General features: G+C 51.1%; 10 protein-coding genes across 10 annotated transcripts; 4 read left to right on the forward strand and 6 right to left on the reverse strand.

The window, feature by feature from the left end:
- Nucleotides 1–966: 966 nt before the first annotated feature.
- On the forward strand, nt 967–2,299 carry HO173_008357 (uncharacterized protein; the record flags this gene model as incomplete). The annotated part of the gene is made up of 10 exons (XM_037310257.1): nt 967–1,041; nt 1,101–1,137; nt 1,193–1,281; nt 1,332–1,408; nt 1,465–1,670; nt 1,722–1,750; nt 1,802–1,869; nt 1,928–1,980; nt 2,036–2,065; nt 2,121–2,299. 10 exons carry the CDS (start codon nt 967–969, stop codon nt 2,297–2,299), a joined length of 843 nt encoding a protein of 280 aa, XP_037162843.1.
- Nucleotides 2,300–3,950: 1,651 nt separating this feature from the next.
- Nucleotides 3,951–4,526, reverse strand: HO173_008358 (uncharacterized protein; the record flags this gene model as incomplete). Its single annotated transcript, XM_037310258.1, has 2 exons — nt 3,951–4,111; nt 4,340–4,526. 2 exons carry the CDS (start codon nt 4,524–4,526, stop codon nt 3,951–3,953), a joined length of 348 nt encoding a protein of 115 aa, XP_037162844.1.
- A 309-nt stretch (nt 4,527–4,835) lies between these two features.
- On the reverse strand, nt 4,836–6,156 carry HO173_008359 (uncharacterized protein; the record flags this gene model as incomplete). The annotated part of the gene is made up of 2 exons (XM_037310259.1): nt 4,836–5,003; nt 5,947–6,156. The coding sequence occupies 2 exons, from the start codon at nt 6,154–6,156 to the stop codon at nt 4,836–4,838; spliced, it is 378 nt and encodes a 125-aa protein (XP_037162845.1).
- A 2,154-nt stretch (nt 6,157–8,310) lies between these two features.
- On the reverse strand, nt 8,311–13,099 carry HO173_008360 (uncharacterized protein; the record flags this gene model as incomplete). The annotated part of the gene is made up of 2 exons (XM_037310260.1): nt 8,311–12,756; nt 12,803–13,099. The coding sequence occupies 2 exons, from the start codon at nt 13,097–13,099 to the stop codon at nt 8,311–8,313; spliced, it is 4,743 nt and encodes a 1,580-aa protein (XP_037162846.1).
- A 337-nt stretch (nt 13,100–13,436) lies between these two features.
- On the forward strand, nt 13,437–14,264 carry HO173_008361 (uncharacterized protein; the record flags this gene model as incomplete). The annotated part of the gene is made up of 1 exon (XM_037310261.1): nt 13,437–14,264. One exon carries the CDS (start codon nt 13,437–13,439, stop codon nt 14,262–14,264), a length of 828 nt encoding a protein of 275 aa, XP_037162847.1.
- A 1,230-nt stretch (nt 14,265–15,494) lies between these two features.
- HO173_008362 (uncharacterized protein) lies at nt 15,495–17,302 on the reverse strand (the record flags this gene model as incomplete). Its single annotated transcript, XM_037310262.1, has 2 exons — nt 15,495–17,135; nt 17,189–17,302. 2 exons carry the CDS (start codon nt 17,300–17,302, stop codon nt 15,495–15,497), a joined length of 1,755 nt encoding a protein of 584 aa, XP_037162848.1.
- A 700-nt stretch (nt 17,303–18,002) lies between these two features.
- On the reverse strand, nt 18,003–18,732 carry HO173_008363 (uncharacterized protein; the record flags this gene model as incomplete). The annotated part of the gene is made up of 2 exons (XM_037310263.1): nt 18,003–18,391; nt 18,507–18,732. 2 exons carry the CDS (start codon nt 18,730–18,732, stop codon nt 18,003–18,005), a joined length of 615 nt encoding a protein of 204 aa, XP_037162849.1.
- A 2,864-nt stretch (nt 18,733–21,596) lies between these two features.
- HO173_008364 (uncharacterized protein) lies at nt 21,597–24,702 on the forward strand (the record flags this gene model as incomplete). The annotated part of the gene is made up of 8 exons (XM_037310264.1): nt 21,597–21,708; nt 21,780–21,824; nt 21,877–22,416; nt 22,487–22,819; nt 22,871–23,155; nt 23,205–23,752; nt 23,807–24,294; nt 24,345–24,702. The coding sequence occupies 8 exons, from the start codon at nt 21,597–21,599 to the stop codon at nt 24,700–24,702; spliced, it is 2,709 nt and encodes a 902-aa protein (XP_037162850.1).
- Nucleotides 24,703–25,362: 660 nt separating this feature from the next.
- Nucleotides 25,363–25,916, reverse strand: HO173_008365 (uncharacterized protein; the record flags this gene model as incomplete). The annotated part of the gene is made up of 5 exons (XM_037310265.1): nt 25,363–25,404; nt 25,472–25,504; nt 25,587–25,661; nt 25,757–25,828; nt 25,887–25,916. 5 exons carry the CDS (start codon nt 25,914–25,916, stop codon nt 25,363–25,365), a joined length of 252 nt encoding a protein of 83 aa, XP_037162851.1.
- A 95-nt stretch (nt 25,917–26,011) lies between these two features.
- On the forward strand, nt 26,012–27,574 carry HO173_008366 (uncharacterized protein; the record flags this gene model as incomplete). The annotated part of the gene is made up of 2 exons (XM_037310266.1): nt 26,012–26,267; nt 26,346–27,574. 2 exons carry the CDS (start codon nt 26,012–26,014, stop codon nt 27,572–27,574), a joined length of 1,485 nt encoding a protein of 494 aa, XP_037162852.1.
- Nucleotides 27,575–27,681: the final 107 nt, after the last annotated feature.

The following is a 27,681-nucleotide window of genomic DNA, read 5'->3' on the forward strand; positions in this document are numbered from 1 at the left end:
TATCGAAAATTGTCGATCATCAAAAACCCGCGTTGATGCCATTGGAGGTGCCATACGACCGTTGACGGTGGCCGACGTGTCGGCAGTGATACAATGCGGTTAGTTCGAAATTTCTTGGTACCAAAAATTGACGATGCGCTGAAGACATTCCTCTTTCACCTTGTATCGTGAGATCCCAATTGCCATGGAACACACTTTCAGCAAGTTTCCTTGCAGCAAGCTACGCATTCTCTCGTTTCAAGAGCATCCTTCCAATCCTTCCCATCATCCCGGATTGCCTTCGGGTCGCAAGCACAGAAGATAGCGCAAAGATGACCTATTACCTTATCAGGTGTTCTTTGTGGTGAGCCCCGACCCCTACATTTGAAACAAAAGCACTTGAGGACCGTTTCATGGGGTTCTTTTCATGCGTCTGACCGCTCAATGAGAGCGTCTAGAGCTATGGACTTGTATGGAACTTGGTTATGTGTGCTGTCTACATGTGCTGTTTAGAGGCCTGCAGGTTTGAGAAGAGGCTGATTTGGAAATAACCTGCAACTGTTTTTCAGCAGATGATGGTGGTGTTGTGTGGATATCGAGCCCGATGTAGTGCAGTGGTACAGCCCATTTCTTGAGGCGTGGCTGCATGCACGCTGCTATGGGGAACTCACGCATTTCCAATCGCTACCTACATCATCTGCACAGCTGCATAAAACTGCGCCCCAATATTCCAGCATGCCATGGGCCGGGTGTCCGTGGTTACATCTGTGACGTGGAGCTTTTAGCAGCCAAGCTCTACTTTTCTCTTGAAAGAACGTCTCCCATTTCAGGAATTCTCATGAGCATCCAACTTTCAGCCTTGTACCACATATCACTCACTCAACGCAATCTCGATTTCCTTTCCAGCGTCTGCTTGCCATGGCGGATTCAGCTGGAATGATGTATGCTCTGGCGACAGTGTTGAGCATCTTGGCCATTGTCGCTATCATGCTGCGTTTTTACGCTAAACGCATAAAGCAGACTGCACTTTCATGGGACGATTATGCAATATTGCTTGCATTGGTACGTCATTTCCTGCAACTGCGTCTAATATTGTAATAGAAGAACTAATGATAAAGTAGTTATTCACTATCGGGACTGCGATATGCATGTTCGTGGGTACGTCCTGCTGTCTTCAGGCCTCGTCTGCCTTTTTTCTGACAATAGTCCACAGGGACGGCCATTGGTAATCTTGGACAACATACCAGAATCAGAGAAGACGGCAGCCCGGTCTTTGACCATCGCTCGAGAGTCTTTGAACAGGTATTTTGGGAGCGCGTCGTCCTAAAGTATTGAATTCAAGGTGTAAACAGATTGTCTTTGCATCACAGCTCACCCAAACATTGACCTGGGGCTTCACGAAGCTATCTGTACTTCTTTTCTACAAGAGGTAGAAGACCCCTCGAATCCCCTTTCGTATCACCATAATTGATCAGTTCGCGCCAGAATTTTCAGAGGCAAAGTCTTTGTCATTTCGGTTTGGACTATGATTACGGTCTCATCCGTCTGGACCGTTGCCTTCTTCTCCGCCAACCTACTCCAATGCTGGCCCCTGTGGATAGATTGGACCGGCTTTGGCTTCACCTCCGAGAATTGTATCAATACGAACCTAATGTATCTGGCTCAGGCGTGGTCTGACTTTCTCACAGATTGTAAGTCGACTTCTCACATGCCCGGACCATGACCGTCTGACATGCAAATAGTCATGATCCTCTTGCTGCCGCTTCCATGCGTGAGCTCCACGGCTTTGTGCTGTATAATTATCGCTCATAAAGGATTTTAGATATGGAAATTACAGATGTCGACAACGCACAAAATTGGCATAAGCGGCATGTTTCTACTCGGAGCGCTGTAAGTGGCCCAGCCTCAAGGCTGTTCTATCAGAGTTCCAAATATTCACGGAACGCAGGACCGTTGGAGCGGGAATCGCAAAGCTCGTCGTCTGGAACATAAAAGTCCAAGGTCGGTCGTGACTCCATGTTGGTGATGCAGAATGCTGATGCTGTTGTGTTAACAGAGCTAGATGTTGGTTTCATGGACATCAGCTGTAAGGGCTCCTAATGAGTACGATTTTACTCTCTTTGACCAACCTCAAATCACAGACAGGAATACCCCGATGGTGTATTGGGCAATGATCGAATCTTCCCTGGGCATTGTAGGCGCTTGCCTCCCTATGTTCCGACCTCTATTTGCCGGTCTGTCCTCAAAGGGCAAGAGACGCGTTCAATCGCCGGAGTATAACGAGGAGGCTCTGGTGGTGTCCGAAACAAATGGCGATTGACGTCACCTGTTTGGCTCTTCGGCGGGTATCCCATGCCCTGGCACAGTGCTTGTTCTCCGGTGCCGCTATTGGCGAAGCTTGGGCGAAGTGACAAATGAAACAAAAACAAGCGGCAGTCGAAGCGGTACAAATCCTTGATGTGTCGATGAGATCAACACCAGTGGTGGTTTCCCTCGTTCTTCCATGTCTAGAATTCGATGTTATCTTAAACCTAAACGACAACTTTTCTGGCCGCGATACCACATCTTGGCGCGAAACCAGAAACTCATCGCCTCGGACTGCAGAACTTTTCTGACAGCCTACCTGAGTCGCACCTGGAGAGTGTTCTGCACCACTGCCTCACAAAAATCCGCACGGGTAATGCTAAGACATTGTGATAGAGTCAGTACGCAGACCCGACCTTTCGGGGCTGTGGACAGTCGTCGTGGGAGCAAGAAGCGTCCGGTGAACTCCCAACGGCGAGCGGTCCGGAAGATCTCACTCCCGCCCCCCATCAAAGTCGGCAAAGCTTGCCGTTGGATGCTCAGAAGCTCGTACATATATTGATGGAAACACACAAATAAACCCCCGACTCCCCTTCCTGTCCCCTACCAACACGTCAGTGGCTGAACAGTGGCGAACGACATCGCGACTCCCATTTCCTGGCAGGCAGCGTTCCCTCTTCCAGGGTGAAAAAAGGTTGCGCGTCCGAGAACCCTTTCCTGAAGAACATGACCGCCACAATGAGACCGCGAGTGCGAGTTACGGTCGGTGAGTGGTTCCAGCGTCGCGGTTGTTGATTCATAAGCAGATGGCAAGTGTTTTGCTGCGAAAAGTGACGGAATTGCGAAGATCAGGTAGGGGATTTTTGCGTGTTCTTGCCCGGGCAGACGACGAGAACCCAGTTTGCCAGGACATTGGGAATACACAAGGAGAGGGATATCGAGACCGAAAGCAAGTCCCTGTAACTTTGCGGGTTATTGGCCACGGAAAGTCTTTGCCGGTCATAGGAATCAATATGTAATATCGGTCTATATAAGAACAAGAAGGCTATTATTACACATCTATATACGTCTACGCAACCCCACCCAAACCGAAGAACTAACATGGCACGCACAGCCCTGCTCCCAGATCAAACATCTCCACAACCCCAGAAATCAACATATTCACAAAACCCAATCACCCGATTGAAACTCCCCAATTCCAGATTATATCTACGTCCGTACGTACGTCCGTATCCCCCGGCCAGGCCACGCCTCGTCACACAAAGAATAAAACCCCCCCCCAACACGAACCCCATTCCGCAACTATCATCCCCCCCCACTTCCCAACGCCCTACCTACCAGCCCGTCTCTCCTCCCCCAACACCCCGCACCCTCTCATCAACCCCCAGCCCCAGCCCCAGGTTCAAACCCGCCCCTCATCCACCTCTCCCCCCACCACCTCCGTTCCCAACGCCTGTGACCGCAGTCGCCGCGCGTGCCCGTCTGCGTGTGTACAGCTCAGATGCCCCAACGACAGGTACTGGAGACGACTGGTCCACGGCCAAAGTCGACGGGGGTCGTGAGAGGGTTCAAGTAGCCAGCCGTTTGACGTGTTTTTTCTGTGTATATTTTTTTATAGTAGATGCCTCTTTTTGCCATAGGGCCACGGCGGCGGCGTCGGTGTACACCTATGAAGCGAGATCGAGCCTCCGTACATTGAGCGGATCGTAAATTGCTTGATGTGTCGGCGTAGGCCTCGGGGTGGTTCCGTGGACGTAGTCCTGGTGAGGAGGGGGGGCGAGGGGGGCGCATTGGGTCGTGTAGGGCCAGACGCCGGCGGCCCAGTCGCCTGTACGGACGGAAGGGGGGGGGGTTTGATCAGCTATGGGTGGGCATGGGATGTGGGATGGGATGGGTCGGTGGTGGGGGATGTGTGTGTTTTTTTTGTTTGTTTTAGTCTGCATAGTTTAGGGACGAGGGAAGGAGGAAGGAAAGTGGAAATGGGGAGAGAAACATACCGCAAAACGTGGTATCGAAAACGACCACCTTCTCCCCGAAATGCTCATCGATATCGCACCCGTCCCCGCCCACCCACTGCGCCGTCGGGGAGCCCCAGCCCGCCCGCGGGGCGCGCGGGGGAAGAACCAGGCGTTGATCTGCTCGCTCGTCCACTCCGTGGCGTAAACGCCGCCACCGTTGGCGTTGAGGCCGTCGCCGAAGGACGGGTCCGCCGGCCCGACGCCGCTGCAGTCGGCGGACATCATGGTGCAGTTGGGGCTGGTGTGCAGGGTCGTGGCGTTGGTGGCTTGGTGGTTGACGCCTTCGATGATGTCGATTTCGCCGTTGGTGGGCCACTGGGTCGCGTGCGATGAGAATGATTGGTGGATGTTTTTTATACTATGTAGGTTCGTTCAAAAAGAGCGGAGTGGTATGGTGTGGGAGTATAAGAAGTAGAAGAAGGAGAAGTAGAGAGATAAATAGCATACCGAGGGCCCCGTCATCCAGAAAGCGGGCCAAACGCCACAGGCATTCCCGGGCATGTGCGCCAGGTCCAGGACCACGAGCGCATTCGTCTACTGATTCCTGCTCGTGACGCGGACGCTGTCGCGGCCACGGCCCGAGGCGATGTTCGAGGAGTCGGAGCGGATCGTGACAACGTCGTCGACGACGCCGGCGAGGTTTGCGGCCTGCGCGTCGGACGCGTCGAGGTAGTTGACGTAGCCGTTGGTCGGGTCGTTTTCCTGGATAGTATGTCAGCGGCTCGAGTTCTACAGTGGAGGTAATTTGGATGGGGTATTGGGGGAGAGGGAACCCACGGTATCCAAGGTAAACATATCGAAGAAGTTGTTGCCCGAGTAATCATCTTGGAAGGGAATATGCAGCAGCGGCGATCTGGGCTAGCCCGGCAGCGCCAAGAAGGAGTGTGGGTGTCGAGAAATGCATGGTGATGGTCAAGAGTGACGATATGCAAACAGACTAAAGGGATGTGGTAGAGATAGCTCTTTGTATGATTTGTGGCACCGAGACACAGTACAAACAAAAACTGAGACGTAATTGTCTATGCTTGACCGAAGGCATGATACACCGGCCGCATGAGAAGAATATAAAGACCTTGGCCATGACCCCATCTTGCACTTACGGTTCAGGGGAAGCGAGATACGAGAGCCGCCTTTCCGGACTTTCTCTTCTTGCTTCCGGGAAAATCAACTATGCTTGATACGAGCAGTGTATTAGTCCAAATTTCGCGGCATGCAAATGGCAACTGTGGGGAATTTGCAATAGGGCTTCGGCCAATTTGCCAACCATTGGGACCAGATTGGCCAACTCTACCTAGATGAGACAAGATATCGAAATCAGCGGAGCTAACCCAATCTGCCACAGTCGTCTTCTGATGTCATCCATTCTTCTTCTTATTCTTCCATCATATCTATACACTGTGATATCTATCCATGAAGAGGATATCACGGTAACGACATTTGAAGTGGTACTCCCCGTAGTGGTCCGACATACTCCGCGGGATCCTGTCCCGGTAGCAGGACAATTTGACCCTCACCACAGCACCGTACACACTCATTCAACCCTGCGGTGCCACTGTGGAGTATGCGAGATTGGTCATAGACAAGCGGGAAGAATGAGAGATGAACGAGATCAAGGATCTGCTGATGGGATCCCCAGATTCCAAACCTTGTCGTTGTTGACGACGTTTTCCACAGGTGCCACCAGTGCTGCCGCTTTCTGGTGTGCTTCTCTAAGATCATCTGGTGCAGTGATATCGGACTTGTATACGCCATCCGAGGGTTGCAAAGCACTTTGTCTTCTTGTAAAGGTGTGCTTTGTATCTCGACTGGGTGATAGACTAAGTCCTGGACAGAGAAGGGAGATCTGGCGAGGCATCCGATCACAGAGCCTTACTCAATCAAGCACATTCTCAGAGACACATCCTCATTCGGCCTTTGAAGCCTCTCGACTCTCCACTTCCCAGTTATCTTCCCGTTGAAGACTTTCTCGTCTCAAATGGGCTCGTCTGTCCCATCGCTGTTAGGTTCTTGAGCTGTAGATTCCTGCTGCGCCGCATCAAGAAACAACGAAGAAGGACGTCATCTGGTCAATGACTTTTCTGCCTGAGTAACTTGACAACCGTGGATAATTTCTGAACCGTTGAAAGCGGCGCATCTTAGTACATGGTAATGACCATCCAAACATGCAGATTCGGTAATCGTTGGTCCAGCAATGAAAGCTGAGGGTCACATGAGTAACAGACGTAGGCGCTGATGCAGTTAATATTCGCACTCAGATTCTCCCATCTTAACAGATTAACAACCGTCTAGAGTATCACTTTTCCATAACTCTTCCACGGTTACAATCACCGTAATTCATTCTACAACAGTGACCATATGAACATTCAAGCCCGACAATCAAATCTTGCGTCCTAACAATCAAAATGTACGAATGTTGTCCGGAGAATTGATTGATTGATTGGTTGGTGGCTCGAGCATCGATCGGGTCAGCTACATTGGCATCAGTCAAAGCGCTTGATTCGACCTCAGACTTTCCCACAACGTTTCCCCCTTACCAAGGTATACAACAAAACAGCATACACCACCATGTACCCCACAAGGACCCGCAGGCTGCTCAAAGTATGCGGTCTCAATGGTCTGATTCCCGACCGATGCTCTAATGTCCACCGTCCTTCCTGTCCTAGATGGATCCTTTGAACGAAAATCCAGTACAGACTACCAGACCCTCTGCTAATCATCTATGCATCCTCTTTGCTCCTGGACCGCACGCAGAGAAAGAAGGGGTTTTTTATTAAATATCCAAGCATTCCGGAAGTGAAGATAGCTGGGCGTTTGTCGGGATCGGAATCTCGTTTTCAGCAGTAAGGCGTGGCTTGCCGACTCGGCCCCCAATATACCTACGTACGCCCAGCTATTTTTTGCGCCCCAACCTGGTTCCCAAGGGTCGAAGACGTAAGTCGTGTCGATATAGGTACCTACTAATTTTACCCCAGCAATAAAAGTGTCCTATGAGCCTGAATCGATCATAAATGGCCATGGCCAGAATAATCTTGGAAAGCAATAACGACGGCGACGGCGAGGTCCTGAGCAGGGAGACCGAGAAACGGTGATACCGGTATCACATATTAATGATAATCAAGATAGACCTTCAAGGAACAATGGTAAATGGGCCCGGGGGGTGGGCCTTGTAAGCGAGGGCCCCCCTTAGGGCGGTTCAGCAACGCCAACAACATCCCCAGGGCGAGTATCCGCAACCCGAAAGCAGTATAGTACAAATCCAGCAGCCTAACGACAAACGATAGTAGCTAGCGTCGTCGATCGCCCATCGTGTAAAAGCACCGCACTGTTAGTACTCAAACCTCAGTGATCCCAAAGCTCAATTAAGTACCCAAGGCCATAGCCACGTAACCAGGATCACATAACATAAGCAACACCCGCAAGTGCGCCGCCCCCTCCCCTTTCCCCCACCAACCAGGACAACGATCTACATCCACAGCCTTGCTCGGAAAGCAAAGCCGACGACTTTCCCGTTCCGGCGTCAGGGACCCGAACCGATCCGAGCTTTTCAGAATGCCCGGTACCACCCAGATCCCTACCGCATCCGAAAGAAGAAAACCGTCGGATCGGAAAAATCGAGACGGCATGTTGAGATGATGCCAAGGGGGTAGGAAGCGAGCCGAGCCTCAGATCCGAAGCGGGGAGCAAGGTACTTCATCGACGCTATCGTGCGGGGGGTGCTGTCTCAGCGTCCGGGTTCGATTCGCCTTTTCCGAGTCAGGTACCTTGAGTACCCAAGCGGGCGAGTAGCCGCATTGACCCCAACGCCGTGCCGATATTCGAACCACGTCTTGAGCGGACCAGGATGGATAATTGGACCTACAGGTACTGTCACGCAAAGGCAAAAAGCTGATGGTTGCTCACACGGGCGAGATGAGCTGACGGACTCCAAGCGCTTGCGATGTAGACGACAGGATTTGTACAAGTAATCGAACAGGGGGAAATATCGTACAGCATGAAGTGGCGCCAACGCTCACGTTTCTAATGGACACGCCAGGTCTGAACCAAGCCCTCCGGTCTGTCCATCGTCCCGGCTCCCTCGATCTTGCATCTTTAGCAAACAAGCACGATGGAACATGTGCCTGCATGAGAAGATCACGACCGCTCCATTTTCATCTACCCCGCCTTCCTGACCATTTCCATTATTCGACTCAGAGATTGCCATGTTGCCATCATCCCTAGTAACTCCTTTCCCTTTGCCGCGCTCTTCTCTCGATGAAGACCTCGGAGGCCTCTTCTCGACTTTCACTTGTCGTACCATCTCTCTCTCTGCGTTGCTTCTTTGCCAAGCCTCCCAGATGTAGCCTCCAGCACCAGGGCCCCATACCCGCATGCCACAACCTTCGCACACTTGGCCTAGCGGCCTCCAGCCTCTTCTTTTCAGGCTATCCGCTTCTGTCACTTGCACGAATAGTTCTTTATCCAGCAGTCGGTTTGCCAGTGAAAGCAGAGACTCCTCATACGAGTATGCTGAGAAGATCGCTCCAAGCACTGCACGCAAGTTTGACAAAGAAGGTGAGGACATTGATGCTCGGTCCAGGAACGCTCGGAGAATACGCAGGAAGGAGACATCCGTGCGACGAGCATCTTTAGTGTGAGGAGCGCTGGTGGCGGCAAGGAGAGCTGTGAACGTATCTTGTACGATGGTACGCAAATCCGTGATCATCTTTGGCGAATCGAGGTCTGTGGCGCTTCGTGCTCGCTGTGAAGCATCCTTTTCACTGATCCCTGCTGCACGGTCTTGCCTCTCTAGAACTTCAGTGACGTCCTTGGTAACCGCAACGACGGCGTCGATAAGATCCAACCAAAGCTCTTCGTCCGAAGATAATGCATCACGCAGAGATTTGGCACTCTTCACTCGCGCTAAGATCGGTTTCCTTTTTTCGACAGCTTTGGTCTGTCCTTGGCAGAGCCATACGCCCACTCGAGCATACTGTTGTACAGAGGCGATCAAGTCTCGTCCGGCCTCGGCAGTGTTACCTAAATCTGGACTTTCATTGACTCCGTCTATCAAACCGAGTAGAGCAGACTCCAAAGTGATGAGATGATGGGTAAGACGATCAATGGCCTCTCGGACTTTGCCCTCTCGTGCCATAAGTACTACAGCAGCGTCAACAACGCCGCTTTCCTCCAGCGCTGGCAGGACTTCCTCCAAACGCAAATCACCGCTCTTGAGCTGCTCAACATACTTGCTGACATGAGACCGATTGAAGTCGCACATGAGTCGCACATATTGCTCTATGAAATCGCGCTGGCGACCGGTCGGGAGGTCGGCCTCTGCTCCCGGAGTAGATGGCTCAAGTACCGTCTGCAAATATTCGAATTGAGCGCCTTCGTCATCGCCGAGTGTATCTAGCAAAACGCTGTGAAGATCTGGGGCGTACGTATCGATTATGGATGCTGCTCTCTGGACATGGGCCGCAACGAGGTCATACGCATGCTCAACGATCACACCACGGATATCGCTAATCTGTTTCTCACTCAGACCAGCGCTGGGTTTGAGACAGTCACCAATACAATCAAAGATGGCGTTTTGATTCTCGTAGTCTTCGAAGCATGTTTTCAGTAGATCAGCGAAATGTCGCTCCTGTTTATAGATCGACTTCAAGACCCGATAGAAGCGAGCTTTGGAGATCAAGGGTATCAGCGATGTTAAGTCTGGTGGCTGATACATCGAGAGAAGATACTCGACACTAAGCTGACAGTCATCTGCTACCTCGTTTGTTGGATACTGGCAAAGGCCGATAAGTACTCGATGGAGTACATGACCAGGTAGCAGGATAAATTGAGGAAACTTCGGAAGGTTACGGGCTATGAACATGTCAAGGTAAACGGTGTCATCAGATTCATAATTCGGAGGTGTCATTACTTCCAACAAAATGCTAACGATCCATTGTCGATTGACTGACAGACCGAACTTCTGCTCTTCTGTCAGCCGTCCGGGTGTTTCGTTGGCCATTTGGTCTTGAGGACCGTTCAAGAAGCTATCTTCAAACGCTTCATTCAGCATGCTGAGGAAACTTGGTGCGTCGAAATTGAGGACCCGTCGCAGATTTGGGAATGAGGTTGTAGACTCGGATTTCGACGATCGTGGGCTTCCCTGAGTTACAGGCCGACCTTCCCTACTGCCGCCAGAGAAGAAGAAGTGATAGATCTGAGCTTTCGCCAAACTTGCAGAGTCGTCAGGCATATCCTTGCCCGTGGGATATACCCGACCTGTGAGTATGTAGGAGAGATAGGGAAAGACCTTGGACGCGCTCGTCAATTCCAACTCTGCAAGAGACGGATCGACGTCTGACTGAGAGTTGTATTGGTGCTCGACCAAGATCAGTAGATCAGTCAAGATGGTGGTGTAATCGTTAAGGGCTTGATTCCATACATATAGCAGAGCATCGTAAAGATGGTTCTTCTTACATAGCGTGGTGATCTGATCAATGTCCATGGTTCCAGAGTCCAGATGACAGATCATCTCTTCGATACGCGCATTGAGCCCTCGCGCAGTGTAATGTCCTACTAGGTCTTTGATCACTACTGGAGATATGACACTGATTTCATCATCGACAATGTAGGGCTCAATGCTTTCGAGGAACACACTTTCAGCGTCTCCGTCCTGATACCAACTGTAGACGTCTTCGAATAAGAAGTCAGTATCTTCCATGCTGATGCAAGCTTTGATACAAGCGGATGCAAGCTCTTCGAGCTGCCTTTGGTCACCATTTCTCTGTTGGACCGTTCCGTTCTTTTTAAATGTATATCGAAGGGATGCTGAGATCATCTCGGAGAGTTTCTCCTGAACTAAGCCGTGTCGCGTAGTATCATCCTCAGGAAGACCAACGGCTACCTTATTAGCTTCGCCGCTGTAGTAAGAGGTCGCTAATCGGATTGCGGCAATGTGGCTACCTTCTTCCATCAACGCCAGTAGTCGATCAGCCCAGTTGGAGAGTGTGCCGAAAGAGATTTCGTTGTGTCCTAAAAGAAACAGCCGGCCTTTGTAGGCTCTGAAGCTCATATAAAAAGCGTCGGCAACGACCCCATGCATAGCAGCGACCTCTTCATCTTCCAACTGATCAACGAGTTGATTAAGTTGGCCCGAGAACAAGTCAGCATGATAAATGTGTTTCTGGATTAGGTCAGAGGAATCTGTCACAACCATTGAGCTGTCTTCGAGGATAACCAGCTGTTGTGTGATTGTCAAGACTGCAAGCACAGATCGACTGAGCCATTGAACACCAACGATGGCCTCCTCAGCTTTCCACCTGCTGCGTGGTTTGAACTGGAGACTTGGGGGTTCCTCTTTCACAAGACTTGCTGAGGGTAGCATTTCGACTACCTCGAGGACTGTGAGAATGTTCGACCAGCAGTAGACGAGCTTGACCCTTGATGATGTCTCCATTGTAACCGGGTCCTTTGTCTTTAGCTTGACACTTGGGAACCATGCCAAAGCAGCTGTCATGGCGCCATGAGCGGCCACCTCTTTAGGTCTTGGAGACTTGTACTGAGTTTGTGCTATGGGCGTGGTCGAAACGACGACTAACAGGTATGGTGTCAGCATGGCTATCAGTCCTAAGGAGTCCGCACCATGCTCTGCATTCCCCAAGGGCAAGGGAGAAAATGCCAACACAGAGCTTGGCTTCCTTTGACGGTCAGCACCTGATGCTTTATCGGGGTACCGGCCAAGTATCCGAGTCGTCTTGACAGAGCGCGCTACCATTCCCATTCCCCTCGTGGCCAAGTGAGAGAATGCCATTCCTTTGTCATCAGCTGAAGCCAGTGCGGTGTGTCGCATTCCCAGAAAGCCAATGTGAAGGATGGCAACATCAAGAGTATGCCCGTCAACGTTCGGAGCTCGACTCCTGTCGATTGGAGGAATATGTAGAAAAGGCTTCGCAGGCCTCGCAACCTCCCAAGTGAAGATGCTTCCAGAGGCGTGTCCGCCAGCGATAGTAGAGTGATCTGCAGATATGCTGATAGACGTAATAGACCCAGACTCAAAAGCTTTTGTGCCCAGACCAATGATGGATTTGAGATTCTGATTGTAGTCGAACACCAATATCACGCCTTTCGACGTTCCTATCGCAATTGAAGCAGCTATAGCTATGCATGTAGGCCGCCCAAATTTACGTTTCCCAACCTCAGAGAATGCTTCACCCGTCATCTTTCTAAGCTTGGTCCACCTGACAACTTCCCAGGGTGCCTGTGGTGACTCAGCAGATCCATCGTTCTGTATCGAGAAGGCCGTCGAGGACTGCCGTGAATGCGCATTGAGGAAGGCTGGTGAAGAAGCTCGAGGTGAGCCCAGTGGAGAAGGGGACAAGCGAGCTTGAAACCGCTTATCAAAGGGCCGTAGAGATGGTGTTGGACTTCGGCCATAGTTGGATATACGGAACCCTTTGTCTGGAGTGGACGATTCGATAGAGCCCTATGGCAGTCAGAAGATGGTCTGCCTTGAACACGTGAGGTCTTACCTGCAGGGAAGGAGTGTCGTCCGGGATCGAAAGGGACTCATCAGCACTTGATGGTCTTTCAAGAACCGGACTCGAAGTCTGCAATGGCCCAAAGTCTTCGCGATCGAGCTCATTGTTGGAAGCCAAGCTGTCATCCTCCTCTTCAAATCCGTTTGGCTTACTCGACTTCGGTGTTAGCAACTCCTCTTCCTGCGTCTGTTCGTTCTCATTATCCTGCGGCGCTTCCTTGCGGGTGCTATGGTCATCATCTTTCAATTCCAATGGACCATCCTCGGCCTCATCCTTTGCAGCGCTCATCGGAGCCTCTGGACCCTCATGTCTCCAACAGCTAACACCAATACCGCTTCAGCATTGCTGTGCTTCACAAGACACTTCCATGTGGAAGACAGTCGATAATCATGAGCAGCAGAACAACAACGCTTATACGTTACAGTGGCCGTCTGCCGATCGAGGGCAATATAGGCTGACATGGATGGTCTTCGAAAGGGCGCCAAGAGCCAAGACCTTGGCAAAGTTCCGCCATCTGCAAGTCGTCGACTGCCTCTTGATACTTTGCGCCGCTCCACCTCGCGACTCTCACAGTCCCTATCTCTGTGTTCTCTAAGTCTATGTGTGACATCTTTCTCGATATAATATGGCCTCAGTCGGCCCAGAGCTCCCACCTCATCTTGCGAAGCGCAAGCGTTCAGAAGAGGGATATGATACTGTAGACGTTCCGCATAAGCGACAACGCAGCTCATCTCCTCACACAAAAACCCGCCGTGTGGTAGGCCCTGCAGCTCCACCAGCTCCCCTTTCAGAAAGACCAACCACGCCCCAAGGGTCAGATGCAGATAGTAGCGACTCGGATGACGATTTCGGGCCCTCCCTACCCCCCCCGCCAGGCTCAATACGTCAAGAGACAGAAAGGAAGCGCCAGGAAGCGCTTGCTGAGGACGAAGCAGCTCGGGAAGCCTCCAAAAGGCCTCAGCGAGAAGAATGGATGCTCTTGCCCCCAAAACAGGATGACTGGTCCGCTCGCGCTGACCCCACTAAACTCAAGAATCGCAAATTCAATACAGGGAAAGGCTCCAAAGCGCCAGCTCAGAAAGGTGGCAGTGAGAACACACTTTGGACAGAGACGCCAGAGCAGAAGCGGCAACGTCTCGAAGACGAAGTGATGGGCGTGAAGAAGCCTGCGCAGCTGGGGCCCGAGGATAAGACGGACAAATGGAGGGAGGAGGAAGCGAGGGAAACAGAAAGAAGGATACGGGAATACAACGAGAAAAATAGGAACACGTCGTTGTACAATGAGCATAAGAAGGTCACGCCGAAGGAGAAGGAGGATGATCCGAGTGCGAGGGCGTTCGATAAGGAGAAGGACATGGGAATGGGGATGAAGATTGGACATGCGCAGAAAAGGGAGCTGCTCAACAAAGCTAAGGACTTTGGATCCAGGTTCGAGAAGGCCAACTACCTATGAGGGCTATGCATCCAGCGAAGGCGACATCTAGATAAAACTCATAAGTCTGAAGCTGAACAAAAATTTCCATACGAGATAGCTAAGATCCCATCATGCAGAATTACAGTCTACGATAGGTAAGAGTTGCTCCAACCAAAGAGAAAACACCGTGTCCATCTTGCATATCCCATGGATCGGCTTTATTCAGGCCTTCTTCCTCATCGCCATCGGCGTCATCACCGGTCCCGTCTTCGACAAAGGCTACCTCCAACCCATGCTATGGCTGGGTAGCTTCCCGACCGTCTTCGGCCTTATGACGACTAGCATCTGTGAACACTACTGGCAGAACCTGCTTGTCCAAGGTGTTTGTACTTTGTGTTAGTATCGGCAGCGGTCGTCTCTTCGTTCCAAGTATGGCTGTCATCGCTACACATTTCACCAAGAAACGCGGGCTCGATAAGTAGAGATGTGCGAAAGACTTTCCTACCGTGTTCTAAGGCAACTCTGCAGGCACTGTGTCACTGCGCAGACTGCCGTAAAGGCAGCGGATTCTCCACCACGCAAGAAGCGTTGCTGACCGATTGAAAGGCACCAAGACTATAGAGGTCCGTATTGCTGGAGAGTAGGTGTGTAAAACTGATCGATTTGTCCAGGAGGGTATCCTGGACATCGTGTCGGATGAAAAGCCCGCGACTGAGCTCTCCGCGGTCAAGAGGCTTGAATGGATTGCAGAAGTTGCCGGGGTGGTGCAGAAGAAGGCAGACCCTTGAGATGCGAGAGGACGAGGGCCCGCTGTATCTCAGACTGAAAAGTTAGAAGATTGGTCTCTTCGCTCTTTATTTGCCAGAAGCCGGTCATATCTGCCTGCAGCCTGTCAGTCACAAGAGTTGAAAGGCATACGCAACTGACACGATGAGCACTATAATGGCTGCAAATAAGCAGCAAGGGTTGGGTGGGAAGGATAGTCTAGACATTCAGCGCGGAAGCGACTGATCATTGCGCGAAGCCAGTTCTGACCTGGGACAACCCAGGGGGGGGGGGCTTTGTTTGGTCAGGATGGTGGGTGGGTCAACGGATACGGCCCAAGGGTGCGATTGGTAGCGGCGTCTGTTTGCGTCAGGAAGCTTGAGGGGTTGAAAAAGGGGTTTCGTTGTCAAATATATATGCACAGGATGCTAACGCCTATGCAAGGTCTATGGGAATGCCGCTGAATCGCTGCATCGAAGTAGTCAACATGCAAAGACAGAGCTCTCACAGCTCATCCATCCTCGGACCCCATTGGATCTCCCAGCTCCTCTCCGCCACGGGCAATCCCAGCCAAAAGCTCCACAATCGGCTGAGTTCCACGACCGTAATCTTGAAGAACTTGCCCGGGAGCTCGATCCAGCTTCTGAGGACGAAGCCGAAGGTTCGCCAGACCAGGTAACACTCTTCTAGGAATATCTCGGAAATAGATTGGTACGGTTGGACGACCTCTTCATCATCATCGTCGAGGTCAATGGCCGGCTTGGCGTCCGGACGGTCTTTGGATCTGTGAGGGGCCTTCTGCTCGCTGGCGTCGGCAAGGTCAACCTTCTTAGCGACCTCCTTTGGCACGACTGGCTCGGCGACCATATCTCGCATTCGTCCGAGGGCCGTGAGACTGCTAGAGACTCTATCCAGGGTGTTCACCAAAGCCACCAGCTCCGTCCGTCGTAGTGGTGGATTTTCGCCATTCTTGAGCTCGTCGTACTCGAAGAGAACTTTGAGAGCTGTGCCATACCCGACTGTCTGCAGCTTGCCCCATAGTCTGCACTTGTCGCAGCCAACGCAGTCCATCAGCCTGCTTACATTGCGGAACCGGTTACGGAAGTCCTCTTTGAGCTCGCCGCTGACATCGGGATCTTGAAACATGGTGTTCTCGTCAAAAATCTGTGGATGAGATGCAGCCGCGTCTGCCAAATAGAGGATTTTGGACTTGGTAACTGCATCTTGGGAAGGATCGCCGGAGCAAAAGGTGTAATTTTTGAGGTAGGTACGGAGCTTGGTGACGGCGCGGAGGAGGATTGCGTAGTCGAAGTAGAGGTTGGAGACACGTTCAGGATGGGTTCCGAGACGGTCCTGGTAGCATTGTAGATTTGGGCCCCAGGTTCCCGTTGTTTGGTTGAGGTAATCGAAGCAGATGTGGGTGGAAATGGAAGCGTGCATGCCGCTTACGATGCGGTGGAAGACGCGCTTTTCCAAACATTCGTCCTCAACGGCTAACTCTGTGGAAGGAGAATTCGCTTGTATAACGTTTCGAAGGTCGTTATGCGCTTGGAAGGGATTGGATGAGTCGCCTCTACTCGGTGCTGACGAGATCTGAGATTCTTTCGAGAAACAATTTTCCTTGTATATGGCATCCCAGACATCCATCCCTGCATAGCCGGTAAATCTTTCTGGATTGTCCACCAGACTGACATAGTCGCCCTTGACAGCCGCACTTTCGTCTTCCGGTACACAGTAGTCTCTCTCATCGCATTCGTCGTCGTATTCCACCACACAGCTCTCCCCTACATTTTCTCCCAACGTCCCTTGCAGCGGCTTTTGAGTTCCCCGCTCTTTCTGCAGCTGTCTGCCGGGATGTGCGGCTTTTGGTCCCTCCAATTTACTCAACTCTCCGGCTCTCCATATTTCCGGCACATCTTTTTCATCCTCCAATGTGTCCACTTTACAGGCAATGTTCCCGCACGTGCCTGTCTCGTCGTCCCAAGCTTTGACCGGGCATTTTTGATCGTACAGATTGAGCCTGTAATAGGCGAAGAAATCCGTGGATTTCGTGATGGCTTTTAGCGAAGGCGAGAGCGCATCGTTCAGGGTATCGAGGGTGGAGTAGGAGGCGCAAGCGTCAGAGACAATTGCTGTAGGGTCGATCTGGTAGAGAGCCAATTAGTAAAAGTCCACAATCCTACAGATAAGCTACTTACAGCGCAGACCTCGGCGGAGGAAGATTTGGAAGCGGTTGTGCTAGATGGTTTGGCATGGACAGATCCGAAGAGAGCAAAACAGGCAAGATAGAACCCTTTCGCAGCGGACCTCATCCTGTCGCGGAATGAATGGCACTTTCGATCAAAGACCAAAAACAGAGCTCAAAAGTATGAGATACCTTCACATGCTGGGAGAAGGATAATTCGAGTGTCAAGGCCAGTTGACTCCTTTGTTTGTAAGCAGAGGTGGCAACTCATGGAGGGAGATCCGTTGTCGATAAGAAACAAAGAACAAAAGAACACTAAACATAAGGCAGAGAACGAAGTACAGTGCAGTCAGATTTATTTCTCAGCCATTAACAATGAATGTGGCCTTTACTCGTTGATTTTTAGTCAGGAACATATAGACGCCACAGAAGCGCGCCACAGCAATTTTGCGAGTAGCCCTAAGATTGCCCGACTAGATAAGCCTCTACGGTCCAAAATTGAATACGATCGGCCAGGCATGAGCAACGGACTTGAAAGGCATTCTGTATTTTGCTATCTGGCTGTTCATGGCAGCGTATGGCATTGCTATGTACAAGCAGCGGTCATGTATTTATCTCATCATCAATCCATGCCCTGTGTTCATCGCTCCTTTCTGAGTTGAGGTTGGCGCCTGGCCAATCAAAGCAACAATCATTCTTTATGCCTTCAACCGAGCGTCGTCTAGGGCAATGAGAGCCTCAAAAGCCCCTCTGCCGTTCCAGCAGATCTCTATCTTCAGAGTCAGGCACTCCGTGTATACTGCATCTCTTTTCGCTAGTCCAGCCATTCATACTGCTCCACTCTCACACCCTTCCAACATTTTTCTCAGGACTCCCATGAGTGTTCCATTCTCCAATGCAGCCGCCACTCTTTCCTTATCCCCTAGCTGTCGATTGACCTGTTCGGCCGTACTGTGCGTACCCTCTTTGATTCTAACATCCACTCGAAACCGAGGCGGCAGAGCTTGCTCGAGCCTTACTCGCACGCCTAGGCCAATTACTGTGGCGAGGGAGCAATGCGTTATGGTAGGGGTGACGAGAACGGTAAGCGTCGTGAGTGGTGACAATGAACCCCTCTCTGGAAATGTGGGGGTGAGGAAAATATCCGGGAGATTGACGACGGAGAGTGAGCCGAGAGTTAAGGGATGTTCTGGGTCTGAGATGGGGGAAATGAGGTCTGTGCAGGCGCGGTCAGCTTCACATGCATGGAGCGAAGGATTCTCATGTCGCAATATGGCTGATCACTTCCATAGTCGTAAGATACAATGACGAGAAGAGAACTGGGCGAATACCATAAATTTCCTGCTCGTCGATTGGCTCGATATCGGCATCATCTTGGTCTGAAGCCGAAGAAGAGGAAGGTGAGAATGGGTCTGGAAGATATGCCGACGGAGGAACTATGCTCGAGAACAGGCCTTTGGGGGTGGTTGATGATGGTTGAGCGTGAGCCTGCCGCCTACGGCTTGGTAAGTCGGAGGCGTTCCTGATCGTGGGGTTGGCGTTGAGGACCTCGGCCATGTTTTAGACAGTCAATAATTCGATGGACAAATATGGAAGTTCTGAATGAAATGTCTTTTGATCTCGCGTATGTTTGTGTTATAATTGCAGCGCTTGAAGGTGGTTGTTAATGTCCAAGTGGCAATCACACAAGAATAGATCATTATGCCGAGCCTCGGGCGGAGAATTTAGTCTTTCGCTTAGACATGGACGGCTCGAACGGCTGCTAATCGATAAGGAACCTTTTTTCAAAATTCTGAGCCCTCAGTCATCGAAGGTATCTTGCCATCGCTCCATCCTCTCCATCTCAAGTGAAGCTAACGCTACCTGCATCCTTTCTCCTCTAGCAACGCTTTTTTTGTTAGGCTCATCTTGTAGCTTGCTGAAAAGAGACTTGCAGGTGCAGGACAGGTAAGGAGAAAAAAAGCACGAATGAAAGACAAAAGCATGCAAGCAATGGTGCGTGCTCCCGCAGCGGGCTGAAAATAGGTGCTCCACTGTTCCCCTATCTTCGCAATCAGCTCCCAGCGGCCCACCCCCACGGGTTGCTCCAGTGGGCGCTAGAATGTTCCAAACTTCCAATCAGGTACCGTAATGCAAGGCGTTCGGCCCCCGAAAAGCTTGTCAAGCAGTCAAACAGGCTACAGCTCCTTTTCTACTTCATCGTCCTACCCATGATGCCTGTCTGGTGAGGCGTGGACGAGGCAGATGGCAGCATTGTTATCGAACCTGCAGTTAGCCTTACCGTGAATGCGAATACGTGAAGTGAGATTGCAACTTAATGCGCCTTTTCATTCGACTCTTCATGGATCGATCCTACTAGGTAGGTACGATGGAATTGCATGTCTGGGCCCGTTGGTATGAAAAGAGGTCCGTCATCCACAATAATCGATCATGCCTGAAGACCCTTGGTCTATCATACCCGTTTGCATCATCGCATGTTGGTGGCTCCCGGACTCGCAGACGGTCCATGCCGGAGCGATCCTACCTACTTGTACGGTACCTTGGGCCATAGGCGACCTCCATCTTTTTCCAAAGTGCCCAAAAGTAGACTGTCGAAGATAATCTATTCCCTACCCGCCCATGTTGTGACTCCTCTGATATTTTCAATGTGGCAGTGAGCCTTGGTCTACCGCGTTTCTTGGCGTCTTTTTGGAGCTGTGATGATCTACTGGCGCTCTTATATCGCCTGAAGTTATCCTCGGCATCGAATCTCAAGCTATGGCCATCTTGACTGCTCCAGGAAGTGCGGAGTATGGACTTCGGCCTTTATGCAGCTCGAAGCCTTTTGATTGCTTAATGTGAACCGAGGGCATGTTAGGTCCCTTGACTTGGTAGTCGATCATGAGACAGAAAATCATTATAGAAGCGAATATATAGTATTAATCTATCTACCCGTAAATGTCAGACAGTACTTTATCTTTGAATCTTACCTGCCCATCCGGAGCAAAGGTCAGACTGCCGTTATCATCATTACTAATTGATATCTTCGGTCATGCCACATTCTGCACACTCCATAAATTCGTTTCAAATCGGCCACACGAGAATCTTCCCGAAAGATCAAGGGGATTTACTAGTAAGCGCACGACCTTGCTGCAACTCCCCGAACCTCCATTTCTCCACGCATTCATACTCGTTGTTCTACGCAAACAAATCCCCAAGCTCTTCAGCACATAAATCAGCCTGAAAATGGGAAAGCTGATGTCCTGTCAGCCTCAGATGTATACCTGAGGAACCTATAACAAGAGACCGGGTTGCACACCTGTGCGCAACGATAATTTAAATCGCGTTCCTACCTTGCGACCTTCGTCCACCTCTGGCCCTACCTCGGGATTCGAAATTCCGAGTAAAGCACCGAAGACTATTGAAATAAGAAACACACCGTCACTAAGAAGTGGCTGCTTGCTCATCTAGCAGCACGCCCTAGTCGGACAAGCGATCAACCAACACACTGCACTCGACATCCAACATACGGGTACCCCGCGCGTATCGACAAGCATAGACGATAGCATTTCGCCCACTTGGCTCGGACAGTCCGAGTGCCCTCATCCTCTCTCCTCGCACATTCACCAGTTCAGAAAGTCGTCGCACCGAATTCCCAAGCTCCCACGAACCTGCAAGGATATTGAGATCTGGACCCACCCCCCCTTCCACCGAGGACCAACATCCACTGCGACTGCGCCCACGAACCCCAACCTCACCTCAGCAATAACCCCCCTCCTTCCACAGCCAACGCATCCTCTGCTATTTATCGGTAGTTCATTTGATGTCTCCTGCTGGTCGTCGAAATTGATGGTGTGGTGTGGGGAGCTTCTAGAAGTATAGGAAATACCACCCGAAGGGCCTCCCTGCTGCCCAATCACGGAGAATCTCCCAAAAGGAGCCTTGCGTCCGAGACTGGTACCTGCATACCTGATATCATCGGATCTGCTATTTTAACATCGCTGTTGACTTCGCATTCTCAAGCGTTACACGACACGCTCTTACCTGGAGAGTCGACCAGCGACTTTCTACTTTGCCTTTCACCTTCGCGGCTGCCAGCCCCCGAACCATATGAGCTCCTCTGTCTAACGGCTGTCAGCACTTTGTAGTCAGCGCTGTGACTGTTTCGATACTCGTCGAGACAAACATTGTCAAGCTCCGTTGGAAGCCAGATCTCGATGCTGTTTTAACTCGCTGAGAAATACATCACACCTACTCTCCTCACAGCTGAAGAAATCCTACTATTGTCGCCTAACCCCACACTGCCCCCTTCTGTGTTGGTGCAAGAAGAGTCTGCTGCTCTGTGGAGGCACAATACGACATTGATAAGAGTCGGAATACATACGAAGCTTTTTCAAAAACCTTTCCGAGCGAGCACATCGGTCTCGCCATAAGCACGAGTCATGAGTGCTGGTACAGAGACCAGACCGTTGCTGCCGCAACAATACGGGAACGGGATGCAGCAAAATTACTCCTTTGCGCCTCCCAATATGGGCGTCGGCGCTGATAAGAAGAGTAAGCGAACTCTCTCGTCAAGCACGACATCGCACTCCTGTTCCCCAACTGTAGGCTGACCAAGTCTCCAGACTTTGTTTTCGTTGACGAGCACAATCGGCACAAGAGACTGAAAGGTATGTTGTCGATCATAGTTTCTGGGTTCAATTAATGCTAACTCATCATTAGTCATGAGGGCTTGTGAAGGATGTAGGAGGAGGAAGATCAAGTGCGATGCTGTCACGACTAATCAGTGGCCGTGTGCTTCCTGTGTCCGTCTCCGGGCAAATTGCATGCCTCCAACCATCAGCCATGACCGCACTCATGGAGGCGGCAGTCAGCTCCAGGGACTCGAAAGAGTCCTTGACTTCGATCAATCTGATGGCAGTGGCGAGGACGACTACAACTTCGAAGCAGGCACTTCGCAGCTCTTCGACCTACAAAATGCCTCCACACACACGCAAGGACCCTACAGCGCTGGTCTCGGACCCTTTAGTACACCGCCATTCTCCGAGAAAGCCTATAGCCAGCATGAGCTAGGATATGACGAAGTTCAACCGATGCCTTTGCAGGCATCGGACTCGTTGTATAACGCTCAAGATGTATACTACCCGCCACACAATGCTTCTCTGCCTACAGATGGTGTTAGCATCTGGAACAACGAGCACATCAACGCCACGGACCTTAGTAATCTCATGGGCGGGCTTGGTATTGCAAACGACGGCGTCGGTACGTGCGAAAATCCACCGAAGTATACAACTTTTGTCTTTCTGAGTGCACCTTGCTGATTTCGAAATAGCTAGTTACATATCTAATCAAAAAAAGGCTCTGGCTGATACTCCTGCCTACGAAGATGTCGAAATAAGGCTACCGGAGACTAAACCCTTTGGTACTGTCAGGATTCCTCAAGCGCTCATGCCGTCAAAAGAGCGATGCCTAGAATTGTTTGAGCTATTCTTCCAACAAGTACATCCGTACGTTCCTGTGCTCAGCAAGCCATACTTCTATGAGCAATGGCGACATAAACCCGAATCTATTTCGCCGCTCATTCTGGAGGCGATCTTTGCCTGTGCTGGGAGTGTGTCTTCTGATGATGATGCCGAAGGAGCTCAATGGCTTGCGTTGGCTGCCAGTAAGCCCTAATCTTCAATCTCGGGAAGTACCTGACTGATTTCGTACGCAGAGCACGAGGATTGCTTTATGGACACTCCCCGATTAAGCACACTCCAAGCCATGTTGCTGTTGTTGAAAGGCCGAGAGGCTGCTCCTAAAAGAGGTTATTATTTTCGTTCGTGGATGACTGTCAAGAAATTGGTTACCTTTGCTCTTGAGCTCAAGCTTGACAAGCATTATAGTGAGCATCAAGTCCCAGGTGGAACATGCACTTCGGACCTAACAGAATGCTTCATCAAAACACGGCTATGGCAAATAATTTTTGCTTGCGAGATGATGATTGGTGGTCCTCAAGGTGTGTATGAACAGCAACTAGAAGCCGGTGCCATGCTAAATTATGATAGGCCGGAGAGACATGCAAGTACAGCCATCGACTGTAGACCTCACTGTGCTGAAGCCTACACCTGGTCTCGATAACTCTGACTACCGCACATCACGGCAATTTACCTTCCTCGTGTCAATGATCCAGACTGTACGGCGCATGCATGATATCAAGGAAGCTTGTACCACCAATGATTGGATGTCTGACCCCAATTTCGTGGCTTTGGAGACCAAGCTCGCGCAATGGGTCGATGGACTTCCGCGAGACCTTCAAATTGACTGGCCTAAAGACGATAGCCCGCCCTGGTTACCGAGCCACTTTGTGGGGAATATGCATACATATTACCATCTGACTGTGATCATGCTTCGCAGACCCCAGCTGTCGGTCCCGGGCGCTTTTGCTGATGGTAGTTGGAAGAGGCAGATGTTGATATCTTATGCCTCGGCCAAGGCCATGTGCCGATTACAACAAGGTATCTTTAAACAATTCGGACTGCCAGGATTGATGTGCATGCAGCGCGGCATCAACTTTGTCATATATGCTGTTCTGACCTGCGCCCTCATACATTTGGTAAGGCTAAGCTGATCACTGGAGGGTAACCTGCGGTCGTTAACATCGCGTTAGGTGGCCATCACCTCACCGGATCCAGAGCTCAACACTGACGCAAGGGACTATTTTGCGCGGCACATGCGCATACTCGAACAGTGCATGGAAGCTTGGCCCATGCCAGAAATGCAGATGCAGGTTAACCAGCTCAGAGAAGCGTTTTCCGCAGATGTTAACAGGCCCTTTGAGTTGAAAAGGGGATTTCCTTTTGAAAGTCCAAGCCCAAGTGCAGGAGGGCTACAGCCCAGTCCCCCCCTTGATACAAATATACAGCATCCCATGCTGACTCGCCATGAATCCCTCGGGCATCAAACCCAGATGCCATACCACACAGCGCCGATCACCCCACCCATCTCGTCGGCTGGCTTGAGCTTCGAGGACTCCAAGGATGGTCTCCTAATGTCTGGCTCGATGCAGATGATGGCAAGCAGTCAGCAGCAATCCATGCCAATGCATACCACGCCAATGAGTATTGGGCAGGAATGGAACCCTACTCCCATTATCGCGTACGTATCTGGCGCCCCAAAGCTTCAGCTCATGCTGACGGAAGTAATAGTCAGTGGAACAATGCATTCGGACCGGCGGCCGATTCGACAGTGCAGAGTAATATATCTATACCTCAACAGTCTCCACAAATGTATACTCCCTCAAGTTCTTCTCAACCGTCTCACACCTTCTACCAGCAACCGGCGTCCTATCCCGTGCACTCAAGCATGCCATCTTTATCCAGGCATCAAACAGCGCCACAGTTGCCTGTCTATACGGCTCCAGCGCCTTCCTTCGTCACATCAAGCATGTGGCGAGATACCGTCGCTAGCACATATGATCCTGCCGGAAACAAGCGACGCTGGGACTTGGAAGAGAACGGGACGTTCCAGATGGACAATCCTATCCAGAAAAAGAGGTCGAAATAGACCGAGGATGAGGCAACACTATATCTCGGCGTCGGCTGGCTGTACCAAAATGGGGACGCGAGGCATTCTTTGGTTGGTTACGCTTCTCTACGAGCTCACGAATTCACGTGGCCAATATTTTAATAAGCGATGATCTGAGCCCTTCTTGTTGCTACATATTTGCATATCTTGCCCGGACATACTTGTACACCACATATTCTGCTTCTTCATGTCTTTCTTTGTGATATCCTCTGAGCGCAGGCTGAATTGATTGGTCGGAGGTGGTAAAAAAGACTCAACCTTACTCTTGGAACGATTCGAAATGACGCGATGGAATATGATGGGAATTAGCAAGCATACAGTTGGACTTAAACGATAGTTGTTTAAATCAAGTACATATATAACCTCAGAGAGTCGTGGACGAGGATATCTTTGCAAGTAATTGGGGTATCTAAGATATGTAATGGGAGAGCTTCTTTGCAGTCGCCATATTCTGACTTTTCAAAAGTTTCATCTAGAGCAGATTCAAAGAATTCTCCGGACCAGCGCTGTTCTACCTCGTGCATTCCCATACCTGACTCTCCTGTCATGCGAACAGACAGCCAAGTATAGAAGTCTCGTAATTCGGCCCTCACTGTGTCTTCGCATAGACCACGTATCTCTTCCGTTCCATCAGATCCCTCATCCTCTATCCCTATCCCCACCACCAATCCGCTCCAGAGCCTGTGTGCACAAGGTCAGCCTGCACCGTCCCACGCACTTTTCCCACCCGCGCAGAGCTCCAACATACCTCTAGCATAACCACCGAATTACCTCTTATGACCTGCCCCCACAATCAGCCAAACCCATCCCCCAAGAATCTGCCTCCGCGCGACCCTCGATGTAGGTGTAGCTAGGTGACGTACCACCATCCCGATCCTCACTTTCTCCCCTCCAGCCTTCTCTTCTACCGCTTCGTCCAGGACGATATTGAGGAAGACCTGCAACGGCACCGAATGTCAGAACGTCTATACCGCAGTCTTGAGGCATCACGGAGGAGATAGGGCGCGTGGGAGAGGAGGTAGGAGCGACGTACATCGTAACCGCGCAGGACTCCGAGGACTTTTCGGCTGCCGTTGAGTTGCACGAAGAGGCGCTTGTCGAGGTACTGGGGACACAGTTAACGAGGGCTGTAGATGGGGCACGGTCGGGTGAAGGGATCCTACCTTTTTGAGCTCGGGCTGAGCTTGAGGCATGGTGAAGGTGGTTGTGGATATTCTTCGAAGCTGGAGCTGTGAACGTGGAGAAGCTTTTGATGCCAAGGGGTAGGGCTGCGCTAATGGGGCCTTTGATGTTGAGGGACTGTGACTTCACTTTCGACTCGCGGGTCAAGCAACATCTAAACCTGCTCCTTGGGAGAGGTATCACCCTTGGAAAAAGCGCAATTGTCCGAGAGAGATCCATTACACCGGTAGAAGTTTGGGGTCTTGCACATTTCCGCACCATGAGGTCCTCATTCGGCGCCAGGCGCCAGGCTCGAAAGGTTGGGCAAGAAGAAGATGAAGACCTGAAGGATACGCGGCCTGGATTAGGAAGCCAGGACCAAGGTAAGAGTCCCACTCCCAGCTTTTCAGCACAGTTTTCTAATGTGTCCGTGCGAACAAACAGGCTGACTGCCTCATCAGAAAACACCCCTACCGTCATACGTCCCTCAATCGCCTCTCGTGGTTCCTCAAAAACCAGGAAGCAGTCGTCTGCTAGAGTATCATTCGGACCTGGTGGTACTTCTATGACCGAAGATGATGACAGTGGTGGACCTGCAGTCTTCACGCCCAAGAAATCTAGCCTGAGCCGACAAGCCGTTGAGAAGAACGCCCTTCGAAAGACCATAGCGAACAATCTCTCATCAGAACATCTCGGCTTCAGGCAAACAGAGGACAGGCCAAGCTACAGTGCTGATCACCTCAATGAGCTCAAGACTTCCACGCCCTCTACACCTAAAAATCTACGCTCCCAATCCGACGTCAACGACGAAGATGGCAAAGCGCTCGATCTAGCCTCCAAATTCGGCTCAGATCTCGCATACCAAGAATCAAGCTCCGCCATCCCTACGGATGCTGAGGTCCGCGAAAAGAAAGCACGGCGTGCTCGTCTGGCCAAGGAGCAAGATTTCATCGGCCTCAGCGATGAGGATGCGCAGGACCAAGAAGACTCCGACGGCGAGAGATCGCTCTTACCTTATGCGAAACAAAAGCCATCGAAGAAGGAAGAAACGCGCCTAGTCCGTGATGACGAGGACATAGCAGAAGGCTTCGACGAGTTTGTCTCGGATGGGCGTATTGCACTGGGCAAGAAAGCGGAACGGGAGCAGAAACAACGACAGGAGGCCGAAATGCGAGATTTGATCAATGAAGCCGAAGGAGGCAATGACTCCGCGGATTCCGAAGATGACGACAGTGAAGCTGAGCGCCATGCCGCCTACGAAGCCGCGCAAACTCGAAAAGGCATGGATGGACTCAGAAGAGACGAACAAGGTACAAGACCTAGGCGACCAAGAACACCACCGCGGATCACGCCTTTGCCTACGTTGACCGGATGTTTAGAAAAGCTGAGGCAGAGGCTGGCAGGCATGGAATATGCGCGGATGCAGAAGGTTCGGCAATTAGAGGAAATCAAGAAGGAGAAGGAAGATATCAGAGTTAGGGAAGGGGAGATCCAGCAATTACTAAAAGAGACTGGGGAACGATATGAGAAGCTGAGGAAGGAGGCTGAAATGAGCGGGGAAGACCGTCCGCCTGATGGGCTGAGTCCAGGTGGAGGACTCGGGTCAGGAGCAAGTATGGTATCGATGGCGGGAATAGAGTCCGATAGTGCGAAACCATCCGGGCTTTTGAAAATGGCTTGGGAACGATGAGCCAAACCCCAGTCCTGCGCAACAGACACCGGAGACCAAAGCCCCTCCACCAACAAGCGACTCCCCACCCGCACCTGCAGGAGCCTCCCAGCCACTGCTCGCATGCA

The sequence above is a fragment of the Letharia columbiana genome (assembly GCF_014066305.1).
Source record: "Letharia columbiana isolate WasteWater2 chromosome Unknown Sc0000030_s1, whole genome shotgun sequence".
Classification (NCBI taxonomy): Eukaryota; Fungi; Ascomycota; class Lecanoromycetes; order Lecanorales; family Parmeliaceae; genus Letharia; species Letharia columbiana.